Source organism: Bos taurus, chromosome 7 (assembly GCF_002263795.3).
Source record: "Bos taurus isolate L1 Dominette 01449 registration number 42190680 breed Hereford chromosome 7, ARS-UCD2.0, whole genome shotgun sequence".
In the NCBI taxonomy this organism is placed as follows: Eukaryota; Metazoa; Chordata; class Mammalia; order Artiodactyla; family Bovidae; genus Bos; species Bos taurus.
Window position 1 is genome coordinate 65105581 of NC_037334.1, and position 17310 is coordinate 65122890.

General features: G+C 45.0%; 1 protein-coding gene across 2 annotated transcripts in view; it reads left to right on the top strand.

Annotated features, from left to right (window-relative positions):
- GRIA1 (glutamate ionotropic receptor AMPA type subunit 1) overlaps positions 1-15034 on the top strand; it is a 348888-nt gene extending 333854 nt beyond the window's left edge. Inside the window, exons 15-16 of one of the 2 annotated variants that reach the window (XM_002689318.7) lie at positions 4004-4138; positions 12180-15034. In XM_002689318.7, coding sequence (XP_002689364.2) covers positions 4004-4138; positions 12180-12380 — 336 coding nt within the window. In that variant the 3' untranslated portion in view covers positions 12381-15034. 2 annotated transcript variants of the gene reach the window in all.
- The last annotated feature ends 2276 nt before the right edge of the window (positions 15035-17310 follow it).

Here is a 17310-nt window from a genome sequence, read left to right on the forward strand (position 1 = left end):
TCATGGACACGAAAGGCAAAGTCAGGTTACAGATCCAGTCTGGGATGGATTGCAGGCACCCCTAACACTCCATTTGTACCCACATCAGAAAATCTGTGGAAGGCAGAGGAGAGCAAAAGCTACAGCCTTTACTTCAGGGGAGTTCAAACTCACATCAGGAAGATAGAAGGAATGGGAGCATCTGCAGAAACTGAAGCTTGGTCCAGATTTAGTAGACTTCATGGAATGGGCATCCCAGTATCCATGGGAGGGACTAGTCTTATGGCCAAAGCCTTGGCTTCTCCTTAGAACTTTCTACTTATGCCATTAAAAAGCATCAAGTCTCTCTGCCTCAGACCTGGTTCAACCCTCCTCATGAAGAATCACATCTTCATGTTCCTGGGTGGGATGTTGGCTCAGAAACACAGAGGGCGTCTGGGACAGTCCCCCAATACGTGGGAAGAGCAAGGAAAAATATGAAAAAGAAGAAAATATCACTTGCACATGGGGAAGGCAGCAAATCAAGACAATAGGTTAAGGGGAACAGATGAAGGGGGGAGCTCATCACCATAACAACAAGCCCAACAACTCTGAAAGATGGAATTTTGTTTTTCTTTTTGCCTGTCATTCTTCCTGGTACTGTCACTCTCCTTGCTCCTGTTGGAAGACAAGTTGTGAGTTCTTCACTCCCACCAGCAAGCTGCCTGGCTCTGGGAAGTGCAGCTGCTAAGGGATGCGGGGAGAATGGGGTCTCCCAGAGGGGCGCTCGGGAGACTCGGGTTCTGTCCTTCCCTCTCCCCAGTCAAAGTTGGGAAGCGTGTAGCTTGCTCATGAAATGTGAACATGGCTGTTTGTGCACAAAGGAGTGAAAAAGTCCCCTCTGATGTGGAGACAGAGGAATCACAGTTCTGATCCTTAAATAACTGGAAGTTTTGTTTCTGCCCCAGGATACCTCATCATATTCCAACAGACAAAGTCAAAGAAAGTCGGTAAAGGCAACTTGATGGAAGATTATGGCTTGGGTCTCCTCGAAAGAACTAAATTTGGTGCTATCAAAGTCAGTGGCACACCCAAGGGAAATTAGAAACCTTGCCTAAATGTAAACTCCTCAACTACATGAGCCAAGAAGACGCCAACACCCACCAGCCCTTCATTATACACCCTATCACACTGTGCCAAATTTAGATGGTAATGCTTCATCTAAGTTTTCTTTCTGATACTGCTGGTGACTCAGGTGCTCCCTTGATTCCAGAGGTCTTCCCAGGACTGTGTCAACATAAAGAAGGATCCATAGCACTGTGTCCTGCTAGAGGTGGCAGTGCCCATACCATCTGACTGCCCTCTTGGTTTGGTTTGTATGGCATATGTCCCCTCACCAACACAGACTGCCATCCCCATGGGCCAGAGACCTCCCTCAGAAGTGAAGGCTGCTCTCTACCTCCAGATACAAAGACTCAGTCACTGGACCTTCCTCCTGCAGATACACAGACTATGCCTCCTATTCCCACTTCCATATGAAGATCTGACCCTCCTTCCTTACATGATGTATCACAAATGGACAGTCCACCTTCTACAGTCAGGGAGGAAGATGGCTTTTTATGATTTTTTTTGAAGATAGTAACCAAAAAAGGTGCCCACCACTCCCTTATCCTTGAAGATAATCTACAACCAAAGTAAACTTGAAAAGACTATAAAGAAGGAAACAAAAACAGCCTTGGTAACCAGGAGGCAAGATGTACTTCAGCTGCTGAAAGGCTGATCAGCTGGTGAAGTCAACAGCACTCAGTCCTTTCTTCCTAGCCTTCTTGTCTACCACCTCCCCACAGGCCAGTTCCCCATCCACTCCATCCGAGCTTCACTGTCAACCACTCTCTTCCAAGCTGTGAGCTGATAATACAGTAATGTGCCTCCCCACCACACCCCAGGCCTGCCCACACAGGAGAGCTTTGTAGGAACTTCTATAAATCATAAGTCCTCCAAAAACTCTAAAGACTTACTTCCCAGGGGAACTACAGAACTCACAAACACCAAAGAGGCAGACATTTTGAGCATTCTGAAAAACCAAGCCAAGTGAGAATTTACTTGTTCAGCCAACTCTTGAACCAAGCCCCAAACTCATTTTTGCATATTTCCCTTGTCAGGCCACGATACCAGAGCAGGAGAAATTCTACCCCTCTCAATAATCATTTCCACCACTTCCAAAGCCAGGCTACACCTTGCCAAGTGTAACCATATTCAAGAACCATCTGCTTTAGCAATACAGGAAGCCACCAGAGAAATATGCTTTAGATAATCCAACAGCTCTGCCAGCCAAGGCGGCTTCTGGGGAGAGAAGGGAGGCTGCTATTTGCCAGCTGTGGTCCCCAAGCTCAGCCGAGCTGAATCCTGTACAATGCACCAAGTAGAACTGGGGCAGAGGCCACTGACTTGGTCAATTGCTGACCCCTTTCCACATACCCAGATTCAGAGTAGTCCCTAGGGTACGACAGCTCACCTTCTGCATGACTCACCAACAACCCCACCTGAAAAAGAACACACAGAGAGATATAAAATCCTACCTAGTGCCACCGACCAACCACGGCTATGCACCAGTGCCAGAGGAGGCATGCATTTCATTTTAATTCGATGAGAAATCTAAACCTGAGCAAACAATATCAACCAAGATGTTCAAGCCACCATGGCATCTGGGGATGAGTCTGCTTCCAAGATCTAAAGATGTTTTTTTGCCTGAGTCAAGAATTTAATTGATCCCCCTCTCCCCAAGTCAGCTTCCCTGGTGGCTCAAATGGTAAAGAATCTGCTGCAAGGCATGAGTCCCAGAGTGAATCCCTAGCTTGGGAAGATCCCCAGGAGAAGGGAATGGCACCCCACTCCAGTATTCTCGCCTGGAGAATCCCATGGACAAAGGAGCCTGGTGGGCGACAGTCCATGAGGTTGCAAAGAGTTGGACACGACTGAGGTACTAACACAGTCGATCTCCCCAGGTCATTACCCTCCCCCATAACCAGAAGTTTTGTTTGTTTGTTTTCACCAACTAGGAGGATGCTGTCCCTCAGTCCCCAACTCGAATCCCATTAGAAGTGACAGAACTCAGGGATGGTCTCACAAACTGATGTTGCTTCTCAGGCTCCGCGAAATGAGCTCTGTCCACTTCCTACTGGACATGGACGCTTGTCCCCAGGACCCTAGGAATTAAGTACCCTGCTCCCCGGTCCTGCCCATTCAGAACTAGTGCAAGATCTTTTAGCCCAGGCAACAGAGATTTCTAAATTCAGCTATCTGAATCTGCCTACGGAGTTTTTCAGCAAGCACCTCCATGAGAAAAATGACTCCAATTAAGCATAATTATTAGGGTTTAATGGAGCCATTTTTCTACCTCAGTGCCTTTTTTCTATTCCAAGCCCCCCAGTTTTCTTTTTCCCTTCATTGTGACTCAGCACAGTAAGTTAAAGGTATACATTGGTTGATATTTATTATACATACAATAACTGTCTTATTAAATTGAAATCAAATGCACATCTAGGAGAAAGTTCACTTTAAGTACCAACTCACAGAAAAATGCTCACAGGCATAAACAATAAGCAAGGCCAGTGTGTTGCTGAGCAACTGAGGGGGTGGGGGGGCATGAATTCGGCTGAAAAGGAAGGGACACAGTTTCCTGAAAGAATGGGGTAAGCTCAGGGGTGCAGATCTTGGTGGAAACTGCCCCGACTTCTTGTGGCATCCCCCACCCTAAAACAGGCACTGGGGAGGATGGAAATCTAATTATCAACTAAATATAATCAGGGATGCTCAGAGAATTGTCACACACACACACACACATGCATACACACAGGCACACATTTTTTTCCTGGGGAATGTTGAGCACTCTGTCAATATATACAAAGCCTTTCCAACTATTATGAATGTTAAAGAGGGTGATGGGGTTGAGTGTATGTGTGTTAAAATGCTGCTGCTTGGTTAGTCTCTAGCCCCCTGGCTCATTGGACTCTTCCCCCTCCCCTCTCCCTCCTCCTCTTCCTAGGACAAGACCAGTGCTCTCAGCCTCAGCAATGTGGCGGGCGTGTTCTACATCCTGATCGGAGGACTTGGACTCGCCATGCTGGTTGCCTTAATTGAGTTCTGCTACAAATCCCGTAGCGAATCCAAGCGGATGAAGGTGGCATCGTCTTCCCAGACCTTTTTCCTAACCTGTTCTGTGATACAGCTGGGTTTCCTGGGAGTCCCTTTTGCTAGAAAGGGTGGGGAGTGATGGGAGGTGGCGGTCAGTTTGAGGCAGGGGATGACAGAGAGCTAGGTTATGAGGAAGGTGGCAGGGAAAGAGGCAGCAGTGAGAGAGGAAGGGAGATGTTGGCATGTGTCAGGGTAAACACGAGGCCTGAGAAAGCAGATGCATCAGCCAGTGATGGGGGGTGAGATGAAAAGGTAGGGGTTGAGTGGACACTCAAGGCAGTGAGAGGCAAGAGTGACTGCCTCACGGTCACTCTTGGCAGTGACTCTCTGAGGTCACGTTAACTGCAGCTTAGCTCCAAAACAGCAGAGCGGGCATCTTCCCTCTGCAAGGTGGATGACCTTGCCATGCCGGGTGAGGTAGGTCTATTCTTGGCCATCATACAGTAAGATGGACTTTGGCAGAGAGGTAAGCACATTAACTGATGACCCCAAACCACATCAAATATAGTGAAGGCAGCTAACTCAAAAAGAGAAGAAATATAGAAGTTATGAGAGCTGCCCATAAAAACATGACGAATTCTTGGGAGTGAAAGAAAACAGATCAGTTTTGTGGAGTCCCAAAATATACAACAAGTACTAATGACTAAAAGTTACAGAGAACAGATGTGAACACAGTAAGTGAGATCTACTTTTCTTTCAGAGCTATCCCAAAATGGGATGGATTGTGTCAGTAAGTAACACACAGCCCATCACTAGAGGCATACATGTAGAGGCTGAATAATTCTTGACAAATGTATAGATTCAAAGTATCCAATGGGAGTCTGGACTAAATGACCATCAAGACCCCTCACTTGTCATCATTTAGCTTCAAAAAGAAAATATTTTGGCAAGGAAATGTTATTCATGTGAGCAACACTACAAGCAAGACATCATGAGGGGGCAGAGAGGACTATGATACTATCTGTAACCTTCAGCATTTTTAACAAAGAAAATCTACTCAGGGACCCAAACTATGGCATAGATAGGAAGACCTATAGGGATATATAGGAGGGAGAAAGTAGAGAAGGCTTCCGGGAAGAACCAGAAATTAAGAGGAAGGACAAGTGGAATTCAAACCAACAGAAGTGGCAAGAAGCACAGTCATTCTGAGCAATGTATCCTAGGCTATTATTTTGACTTGAGTGGACTAACAGGACTCACTGACAGAATCTTCTCTCCCAGAATGTGCCCTAAGAAGCCCTTTTTTCAACATGCAATCGCTCCCAGACTCAGCATACCCACTGTTGGATCACAGCCATAGCCTCCTACCAACCCTTTTCCTGCCTTAGGCACCCACCCTACATATACCTCCAGGTCCCTCTTGGAGAAGACATTGCTGGACATTTGCTTCCCCTGTTTGGAAACTCTGTACTGAGTTCTGTACACAGGGAGTGGGAGTTGAGAGCGGAGGGCCTTCTGTCCTGGCATTCAACATTGCCACATCATAGTTCTAGCCTACTTTCCCCTCCCCAGGCAATCTGCTCTCCTTACATGCTCCATACTCTAGCCACCCACCTCATGCTTTCCATGTGTACCCACCCATGTGCCTTGATGCAAGCCAATGCCTCTCTCTGTCTTCTGTCCCATAATTAGTTGCTCAGTTGCATCCAACTCTTTGCAACCCCATGCACTATAGCCTTCCAGGCTCCTCTGTCCAGGCAAGAATACTAGAGTGGGAAGACATTCTCTTCTCCAGGGGATCTTCCCAACTCAGGGATTGAATCCAGGTCTCCTGCATTGCAGGCAGATTCTTTACCATCTGAGCCACTAGGGAAACCCCAAAGTCAACTTCCCAAGATGTACACATGGAGTAATTAAGGGTCGGTAGTGTGATAGTACTTGGTCAGGGACCTAGGAACACCTCCATCCCACCCTTGACCAGTTCATCCAAGTTCAGGTCCTCTCAGAAAGAACAAAGCACAGCAAAAGTATGGACCTCAGATTCTAAATCCAGTGTAGACCTCCAAGGAGCTTGGCTGGACACAACAAGGTCTCCTAGAACCTGAAGGGCTGTCTTTGCCTACCCTATTCAAAACATATGTCTAAAGACTCTTATCTTACCCTTCAAAAGTGTAGAAAGGTTACTTCAGAGGCAGTAAGTGGAAAAGGAGAAGACCTAGGTGAGCACAACCTTTACAACCCCCCAAAACCTCCCCCATGGGCCATAACCGAAACCAGGCTCCCAGGATTGGCCTGGTGCTCACTGAGGGAACTTCCCTCAAACACAGCGCAGCATGGCTCTGAAGAATGAATGTCTGAGCACAAATCTTGCCTGCTCTGCACATTAACTGAGTCATCCTGAACAAGTTTCAATAGCTCTCTGATCCTCCTTTTCATAAAATGGGGCTAGTGGTAACACTGGGCTGGCCAAAAAGTTCATTTGGGTTTTTCAGTAACATCATATGGAAAACCTAAACAAACCTTTGGCCAACCCAATATACACCTTATAAAAATTGTTGTGGATTATATGAAAAAGTGGATATAAAGGCTCTGCAAAATGCCTGGGCCATGGTAAGCCCTAAGTAAATAATAATTACTAGAATTACATTATTAACTAGAAATATATTCTTAATGGCCAGCTACAGCCTCCTTAAGACTTTCATTTCATAGCCCCTACTTACATGTCCTAGGGTTTTTTAAGCCATAGAGATTGTGAGTTTCCTAAGGTAAGAAGCTGTATCTGATTTCTCTTTGGACATCCCACATACATAGGGTAAGCGTTAGTTAGATTAATGTGGGATTGTATCCAAAGAAAATCTCCTGGAGGATAGGGTGAGGCAATGCAAGGAGCTGCTGTTAGGTGAAGCAAACACAACCATCAGAACCACCCAGCCAGGAAGCACACATATCACCTGATGTGCTTTTGGCCCCATGATGAGATTTGATGAGACCAGACATGCCCAAGCAGGACTGGACTTCCAGCCCTTCCTATGGGATGACCATATCCTACTAATCATGGTCAGTGCCAGGTGGTGGTACCAGGGTGGCTAACAACAAAGATCCTCTTAAACCTGTATAACATTGACCTTCACCACTGAAGGTCACAGCATGCAAGTAAAGACAAGAATTCTTAAGAAAGTCAACTGAGTCATACCATAACTTCTGGGAGACATTCTCTCCCTTCCCTTTCTAAGGAAGATATCAAATTTCTCAAGAGCCAACATCAGGATCTCTTAGAATCATTAATGCAAGCTGTTCCATCACAATCTTCTATAGTTAATTCCACCGGTTGGCATGACTTCTGCCCAACACAATAAGACTCCTAATAGAATTTTTAATCTTCTACCTACAGAAAAGATGCCTTTATGGGCCTTAAGAGTCAACCCAGTCCTTAATTTTCAGAGCTCCATCAACCCCTCTCTTATCCAAAGGAGATAAGTGAACACATTCTGCTTGCCTCTCAGACTTTGCTGCTTTGCAGTTCTCTTTATCATTCTGTACTTTGCCTGCTCCAAAGGCAGATTAGCTCTTTTCAAAAGTGCAGCCTCCACCTTCACACAGAGGACTACATTGACAGTGTTCAAGGCCTTTGGCAAGAACCTTCCCTCTTGTCTCTTCCCTTAACTACAGTATGTGGCCAACTCTTAAGACCTTGAGCCCCTAAACCTAGTTCACAATCAGCCTCCTATTTCTCAACAGTATTTAAGGAGCCCTTCCCCACCCTACATGAAAAAGAGAGGAAAGAGAAGAAGAGGGTGCAGGAAAGGAGAAAGAAAGAAGAAAGGGAGGAAAAAAGGAAAAATACCTTTTTAGTAACTTCCCTGCTCAAAGTATTTGTTATACATTTTCATTAACCCTGTGCTTGCAGTTCTACAGATGAAGAAATAGGGGGTCAGAGAAGTTAAGTAGTTTTTCCAATAAACTCAGAGCTGGTGGAACAGGAATGAGATCTCCAATTCGGCTTCTGCAAAGCCTGGGTTCTTGGTACCAGCCAAGTCACTCGTCATCAATTTCTCTCTCCACCCCGACCACAGGGCAACAAGATAATTTTTATCACCTACTAGGTCCCATCAAAACCCCATCCACAGTACACAGACAAATAAGATGCAGTCCTTCTCCTTAGGTTTGTCTGATCTAGTTGTGTGGGCCATCCATGGGACATGATCCTTGGCTTGTGCATTACTGAGACCCTTTCCCCTTTGATGTCATATGAGCGGGACACAGAGCAAGTATCACAGAAACAGTGGGAAGGCACCCTGCAGGCAGTTCTTCTACAAAGACTATGGAGCACCACTGCCTGCTAGGCATCACTCAGCCCTCAGGATCCAGTCAGGAGCAAGCCAGACACAGTTTCTGCTCTCAGGAAACTGAGAGTTTAATTGGCAGACAGAAAATAAGCAAATGTGTAATATATGTTCAATGAGTGTTTGAAGAAAAATGCTCACAGCAGTCAAGTCCCAATCAGGGAATGGGGTCAGGGGCAGGACAAGAGGCTTCCCTGAAACAGTGATGTTGAACAGACTTGAGGCAGAGAAGGAGTTAACCAGGGCACGATGGTTGTCACCAAAGGAGGCACAAGGATCACAGACCCAAAAACCAGAACTCCTGCCCAGACATAAGAGGAAGGCCAGGGAGACTGGGCACAGGAAGACTGATGAGAAAGGAGAGCAAGGAAGATCTGGGGGCTCAGAAAGGGACTTCAGGCAACACCAACATTTTAGCCTAATTGAAACTGTCACACAGTAAAAAAAAATTTTCAAATCTAAGACATACTCCAAACTGAATAAACTCTCAGACACCCTGTACCTCTCCTGTGCCTGGGAAAACAGACAGAAACCTGAGCCTTTAACTGATATTAAGGCTAACCAGGGTCTTTATTATCTACCACATTATTCCCCCCAAAAAAATAATTCCCAGCCGCTCCCACCCCCGGAGGCGCTGACTTTTCATAACTGTAGTGGCTGTGCTGACACAGGTTGTGTGGAAAACGGCCATCAAGGCTTTGCATGTTTCCCTGGAATTAATGAGCAGCTGAGGTACATGGTCAGGCATGGGTGCCGGGGGTCGGGGGTGGGGGGGTAGGAGGTGCATCCTCCACAGCAGGTGGTCCCTCTGACTAGAAGGCATCACCAAGGGCTGAGCTTTTACTAGGGTGTTCTATGATGTGCAGAGGCTGGGCAGACTTTTCTTAGAAAAGCAAGTAGCTGAAAAGTTAGGGTGTCATCACTGATAGATAAATGAGTTTCTGAAGCAGCAACTCCAGGACTTTGAGGCTAGACTTTTCACTCACCCTTTTCTCCCTGAGTATCTGTTTCAGAAACAACTACTTATAAAGATGAACTTGATGAATGGCTGGCATGTCAAGGATGGACAGGGGAGAACCACAGTTCCCAGAGGCAAGGGGAAAGAGGACGTCAGCTTCCAACGTGTTAGCTACCAGGGGGAGGAGGGCCCACAGGCAGGGGCTCATTCACTTTGACCCTAGGTCACAGATAACTGTAACTTGAAGCAAGTCAGTGACAAGTCCTCAATTGCTCTATAAAGTGAAATCAACTAAGACCAGTGTGTTTCCACCTTATTTGCATACTAGAATAACCTAGGGTGGAGGGGGTGGGGGGTTTGAAACTCTAGACATCCAGGCCACACACCACACCTATTCAGTCAGCATCCCTGAGGCAGGTCTCAGACATCAGTGTTTCTTCCTCTGAAACCCCTAGAACCTGCAGCCAAGTTTGAGAACTAGTGAAATGGTCATTTTCAGCAATGCTTCCCACTCCCATTTTGACTCTATTCATTCCTTCTCCTGAGATTAGAAAGGAAACCAGTAAGCAGGTAACCCCCACCATCAACAGGAGTATGGAGTCACTGACCATTGAGAACCCCTCAGCTTTCATGAAAACCAATCCTGAATGACTTGAAGAGTTCTAGCTACATGCCTGGCTTAGTTACCTCAGACTCATAGGCACCAATACTGATTATGCCACTAGCCTTCTCCTTTAAAATAAATATGTCAAGTACCACTGACTTCTTTGGGATATTATGGAAATATGTGAGACCTTTTGAGAAACAAAGCCCAGGGTGATCTGTATGAACTTTAAACTTTTTGTTTTAATTAAAGGAGTGTGGCAGAGAAAACTCATAGAACATAGACATCCCAAGCCAATTCATAGAAGGTTCCACACTGCCCCCACACCCAAATAAAAAGTTCTTTTCAACAATGTAAAAGTGAGAACAAGTCACCATGAATTCCTCCTGTTTTCTTTTTACATTTCCCCCATAGAGCAGCACAGAGGTGGTGATGTGACCTTGACTTAGAAGAATGCTCTCCAGGTCACACTTCCTCTTCAGTGCAGGCAGAATGTAAATACACCATGTCCAGGAGTTTGAAGAGGAGACAGAACCCATGTGGGTGGAGCATCATATGGGGCAGATCTGTCTGAATCATGGAATTTTTTTTTAAAAGAAAAACTATTTTAAAACACTGTCAGAATTACCAATAATAAGAGGATCCTCCCAAAGCATAGTGTAGCAGAAAGAATAACAACGGGGTCAAAACTGCCCTGTTTATGTCCATGAGGCCACAGGAGATTGACTTACTTCTCTGATCACTAGAATCATGCCAATATGCAAAGGAGGAAGCCATCAACTTTTTAAGACTGGCCCTATGTGTTTGGCTTTTCTTAGACATATTCAAAGATATCTACTGGGCCTCTAACAACATGCTGGGCATGCTGGCAGGCAGCTAAGGATTGAGAATACACAGCCCTTGTCCTTCTCCAGACAGTTAGCTCTCTTAAAGAAGACAGAAGTTACATACCTGAAGCAGAATCATTGCAAGCAAGTGTATAATGTATGAGAACTAGCGAGGATGGGGGGCAGGCCGTGCTGGGGCAGTCTAAGACAACTTCAAAGAGGTAGGAACAAATTGAGTCTTGAAGGATGGATAGACTGGCCTTACAGAAAGAAATCTCTAAACTCATAGACAATTTTTCGTGTTTATTTTCACCAAGAAACTACGTCCTACCTCAAAATTTCTATGGGTATCTTTTAATAGGAAGTTGGAGGTGACAGGAAGAGGGTTTGGATTTCTGGTCATAAATTTAATTCTCCAAAGGAACTCAGTAAAGAACACTTCCTCTTGTCTAATAGGATATGATTATAATCACAGATTCTGGTCTTGATCATTTTGTCTAACTCATCTCATCTTGGGATGATCATTGGAGCTCTCTTGACATCTAGAATTCCAACATTCTAGAAGTCACAATCTTTCACAAATCAGTAGCACCAATCTGATGTGTCAGGGTAGAAGTACAGGTTATACATGCTAATGGGAAGTGGATGACAGATAATGATCTTTGGAATTCATTTTCATTTTTTTAGCACAGGCTTTTTTCCTATTATATTATGCACACTGTATTAGTCAAACAAGTCCTATGTTCTCTTAACACACACTGCTAGAGATAGGATGACATTTTTTTCCAGAAGTAATCATAAGTAGTTTTAAATTTTCACCGAACAATGATATACCATCAATTTTGTGTAACATTTCAACTCATTTTTTCATGCAGTATAGAACCATTCTCTCTAATACACTTTAACAAACATGGAGATTTCAAAGGTTTAGAGAGAGAGCAATGCACAAAGTCACATAGCAAGTTGATGTCAGAATTAGGGCTAAAACTTAAGTTTCCTAAACCCCATTTCCAGAGCTTTTCTACTTGGTCATGTTGCTACATTTATTATCATCAATACTACCATGGAACCATCGTACCTTTAGGAATCACAGAAGGTGAAGGATCTTAGAGATCACCCAATCCAGCACATCTCGTTAAACTTAGAGAACGTGAGGTCCAGAGGGGGAATCAGACTAGTCCACAGCCAGGTAACAGTTCTGTGAGTTCGCAGGAAGTCAGGATTAGCATTACAGATTAGAAAACAAGCTGGGTAGGGAGGAGAGTTGGAGTGACATTTTAAGCCCAGTGTTGACTCATTCTCCTTGTCAGTCATTGCCAAGGACCTGGGGAAGAACCCCCGGTCCTCCTGAAAAGGGTTTCTGTTTGATCCCACAGCAATCCATCAATGAAGCCATACGGACATCGACGCTCCCCCGAAACAGTGGGGCAGGAGCCAGCGGTGCCGGGAGTGGAGAGAACGGCCGGGTAGTCAGCCATGACTTCCCCAAGTCCATGCAATCGATCCCCTGCATGAGCCACAGTTCAGGGATGCCCTTGGGAGCCACTGGATTGTAACTGGAGCAGATGGAGACCCTCTCGGGGAGTATGCCCAGGCTCCCCCAGTTCCATCCCACACCCTTCAGTGCCAAAAACAACAAAATGAAACACAACCGCCACCAACCACCAGGAGCATGAGGAGGAGGATTCAACAGATTTTCCTGAAGAATCAAGAAACCATTTTGCGGCCCCTTCTCCTTTTTTGATGTTCTTTTGCCTTTTTCCGTTGGCTAAGTGAGGATGACAAGTAACACTGTACGGCAATAAGGGGAGAATAACCCTGTCACATAGAGCCTGTGTCACTGGAGCACTATTGAGGAAACTGTACTGCTTTCTTTTCATTCAGTTGTTCATGTGTCTTAGTGTGTGCACTATTTTTCTTTCTTACTAATATCCATGGTTTGCAGGTTCTGTTAGATCCCTTCCTTTTCCTTCTTACTCCCAACTCCCTACCCATCCCACTTTAGTTTTCAGATTGGAGCTTCAAGATTCATTCCACCTGACTGGCAAGCAAAAGGAAAACAACAATCTTCAAATGAATTCATCATGGGAGCTCTCCAAATCCCCTCCACACCTCGGCCCCAAGCCATGGATGGAGACCAACATTGCTGAAGGAGTGGGCTGCCTCTCCACACAGGGCACTGCCCAGGCACTGACTCAGTTAAAAACATGTGTGAAGCAACTCAGACCCTGGGTGGCAAAGAAGCTGTAAAGGCAGATGTGCAGTCAGAAGAAGACTCGAAGTTATTGCTGGAGACTCAGATAAAGCTTCCTTGAATGTGTAACAGCCATCTCACAGGCCCTAGGTGGAACAGTATGCTTTGTCATAGAGTCACGCTCAGCCTGGAGGAGTATGTCCTTCTGCTATGCTCAAGCCCAGTGGCATTCTGGTGGCTGAAGGGCAACTGGCCTCCTAAACCAAGTTGAGCCTTGGGAATAGCTGACATCCAGAAAACTCTCATCCCTGATTCTCACTTTTCATTTGATAGTCCTCTGCAGCAACCCCATTGTAGAGTAGACTCTTTCTCCTTGGAGCCTCTGATGTGGGGGAAATGTTATACAAGCTAAATGCAAAAAAAATAAATAAATAAGAAAAAAAAAAGCTGATGGAAGAACTTTGGAAGAGGAAGCTTCATCCAAGCCCACAAGCAATAGAACTTTCTATAGTGTGCCCTGTCCTAAGAGTGAGAGACCAAGTGTGAAGTTTAGGGTTTTAGTGACCTGGAGAACTTGAGTTTTTATGTCCATGTATGAGTGTTATTTTATCAGGTGGTCAGATGAACTGTCATCTTTGGAAAGTGAAATGCCCAAGGCTGAATGATTTGAAGGATAGGGAGATGGAGTGAGTTGATAACAACACTGGGAGACCTTAAGATCTCTGATCCCAACTTGTAACTTGAAGAGGCCAACCTTCCCCTGGCTAAGACAGAATGAGAACGCTGTAATCCAATGACTAGAATCACTGGATTGTGCCCATAGTGTGAAACTAAAACAAGATTGGAGAAGTGACAGGGTTCATGGAGAGAAGCCTAGGCTGACTACAACTTTGGTTGGGATCTTGGCACCTGGCTTTCTTGGAGATCCCAACTCTCATTCTTGGTGCAGTCAGCTTCCTTTTCTCCAGCACCTCTCTCCTAGGTGCATGACCATCACCTAGAGTGTGCCATGTGTCATCAGCATTTACTGAAAACCGCATTCTGGCTTGTTCCCTCACCCCCCAACTTCTATCCAGTCTTCTCTGCTAGGGATCATCATTAGCAATGGACAAACTAAAGGTTTTGGAGCCTGCCTCCAAGTAGATGCAGCATGACTGGCTTCATATGTGGATTCTCTCCACGGACCCCCACCAGCTGTATGTCTCTTCCTCCTTTCATCAGCCATAGCAAAGAACCATCCCCAAATCAAACGCTCTGCCCTCTCAATTCAAGTGTCATTCAGTCTCTCATATGTCAATGTGGGCATGGTACGTGAAGCAGGACCCTCGAGAAGGATTGTCACTTTTTGATACTGCCCAGCTGGTGTGCTCCCCATCCATTGTCCTCCCACCAGATTTTCCCTAACCCTTAGCCTACCACTGCAGAATCTGATCTGACCCACCTTTATGGAGTCTGCATTTCAGAGGAGTTCGAAATAACCCTCTACAATCAACATGCTTCAAAAATATTTTGTTTTTGGCCTGGTAAGATGCCTCTTCAGCCACTGAGTTCACCAGTAACATGAGCTGATAGTAACAGATCAGCTATGCTAGAAATGAGTGTGTATGCTATGCAGGGGTCCAAGACTCCAGCAGAAGATGTTTTTCATTGACAGAGGGGTGACGGGGAAAACAAAAGTAAGAAAAAAGTTAACTTGTATTATGTATTTTTACTACACTTTTCTTAAAAATAGAGCAATGGGAAAACTGAAGGAGACTGACATTTTTCTCAACAGGAATCCATACTTAACAGTTCTGGCTTTCATTAAATTTTGCTCTTTGGTACCTGGGCCTTTTATTTAACATCTCTATTTGTTTTAACTCTCTTGGCAGATGTGTGAAAGGATTTTTGCTTGATCAAACACTAAATATTTTTCTTGGTTCCTGTTTTTCTTTCAAATAGACAGGTTTTTTTTTTCTTTTGGTATTTGCATAAAATGAAAATATCACCAAGAATTAAATCACTGTGGATCCATTATCTACTTTTCATATTTGTCCATTCCATTTTTGTGCCATTTCTGAAGCCAGAGCACTAAACTATGTTATTTCCTTATTGTTAAGCCTAAGTTCAGTGCATTTTCAATGGTGACCGATACTCCTGACTCAAGAAGAGTTCTTCAAACAAAGTCATTGCACATGAACTAGATCACTGTGGTTTATTCACCCAAATGAGATAACAACAACAAAAAGACAGAACGGTATTGGTTTTCAAGGGTTATGGTTCCAACTGCGTAAGGAGCAGGGTTTAACTTGCCGTGGTCACAGCACCTCTAGGGAACTGGATGGTTCACACGGAATGTCTTCCAGACATGCCCCAAGCTGGAGTCCAGGTGTACCTATGATGTGCAGAGTCACAACTGAAACCAAATCTAGATCAGGCTTTTAAAGAGACAGTTGTCCTCAGACCACAAGACCCCTCTTCTTGCCTGAAAGTTATTCTTCCACTCGAGCAAGATGGACTCTGTAAAGGACCTGACATTTTTTGACACGTAAATACCAATGATTAAGAGCAGCTTCAAGTGTTTTCTTTACTAGGGAACTCTGCACATTAGAAGGGGCCAGAGGTCTAAAATAACAGTGGCATTTCAAGCAGTGACTACCATGGTTTAAAAGGGTTGGCGGAAGGGAAAGAACCTAGCAGACTTGTGTGAGGTTTCAGTCACTGTTCAGACCCACTCGCGGTCACCTCCAGCATCTAGGGTGCTTCTGAATAAGGAAGCCCTTAGCACCAGCTACCACAAGGAGAAAACTGGTCTGTCACCTTCCCATCAAATAGTTGGGATAGTGATCATGATGGCTATAAGAGCATAGGTTACTATGCACTGAGCACTCACTATGTTAAGCACTCTTCATATCTCCTAAAGCGTGACAGGGGCCCATAAGAAATGAGGAATCCCAGACTTAAAAGAGATATCACAACCTCCTCACCGTCTTGTAAGTGACAGAGCCAAGATTCTGCCAGGAACCCAAAGGCTTTACATTACCCACCTCGTTGTTAACCAGGTTATAATATGAACAGGAAAATCAGGGGTGAACAGGAAAATCACAGGCAAATAGTCCTCTGCCTTCCTCTAATACCAAAGTAACTGCAAATGGAATGGTGCAGGGTATATGGGCCACAGCTTTCGGAAAGTCAGTCTGTCCTCTTGGGGCATGAGAGATCACTAATCTAAACAAGATTAGCCCAAAAGGAAAAGAGGAGAGAGAGTCACTTTGGGCCCTTTTAAAATATCAATACTCAGGCTAAAGAGTAGCAAGCAGGCTGGAAAGCAGGCTCCCCTGCAGAATAGCTGCTTCAGCCTGGAGAAGGCTCCTCACGGCTGTCCAGAGGAAGTGGAGCTAGCTTCTGAGTGGACAAGACCAGGATCAGTTGTGGGACTAAAGAAGGAGTTCATAATGGTCCAAGTATCCCCATGGTAGAATGACACAGCCCCTGGAGGCGATGCCACTGATGTGAAAGCTGAAATATATACCCTCTAATGTTCCTTACTTTGTCTTCACATCTCTGCAGCCCTGTTCAGGTTATCTGCTAAGTAACACCCTGACATATGTTAAGAGGAGGTCAACAAGGCCCTACAAAAATGGGCATAAATATCACAAAAATCGTGTCCAAAATCAACTTATTCTCATAAGAGACAAGACGGCAAGTTCCTTCCTCACCAAATGCTAATGTTCCCTCTAGGAAAAAATATCCATGGAGGTCCATTCCTATCCTGTTGCTGCTGCTACTGTTTAGTTATTCAGTCATGTCCGACTCTTTTGCAACCCCATGGACTATAGCCTGGCCAGGTTCCTCTGTCCATGGGATTTCCTAGGCAAGAATACTGGAGCAGGTTGCCATTTCCTCCTCCAGAGGATCTTCCTGACTCAGTGATCGAACCTGCATCTCCTGCATTGGCAGGCAAATTCTTTACCACTGAGCTACCTGGGAAGTCCCTGGTGTGAGTCTGGCCACTGACAAATGACCCTAATAGAATGCTTTGTAATTTTCAGAAACAAATTTTGTTTCTTGAAGTTTCCAGATCACACCTTGAGCAGAGAAGCAATGTACTGGAATGGAAAGGCCAGTAGATGAGATGAGGATTCACAATGCCTGGCTTCCTCTCCTCTGGTCTTTTCAACCTTGGACAAGAAAATTAACTACCTGAGCCTCATTTTCCTATCAAAGAAATGGGACATCTAGTGTCAAATTAGGCAGTGACTCTAGACTCTAAATGCACTCTGGAGTCATGTAGGGAACTTTAAATAAAGTCA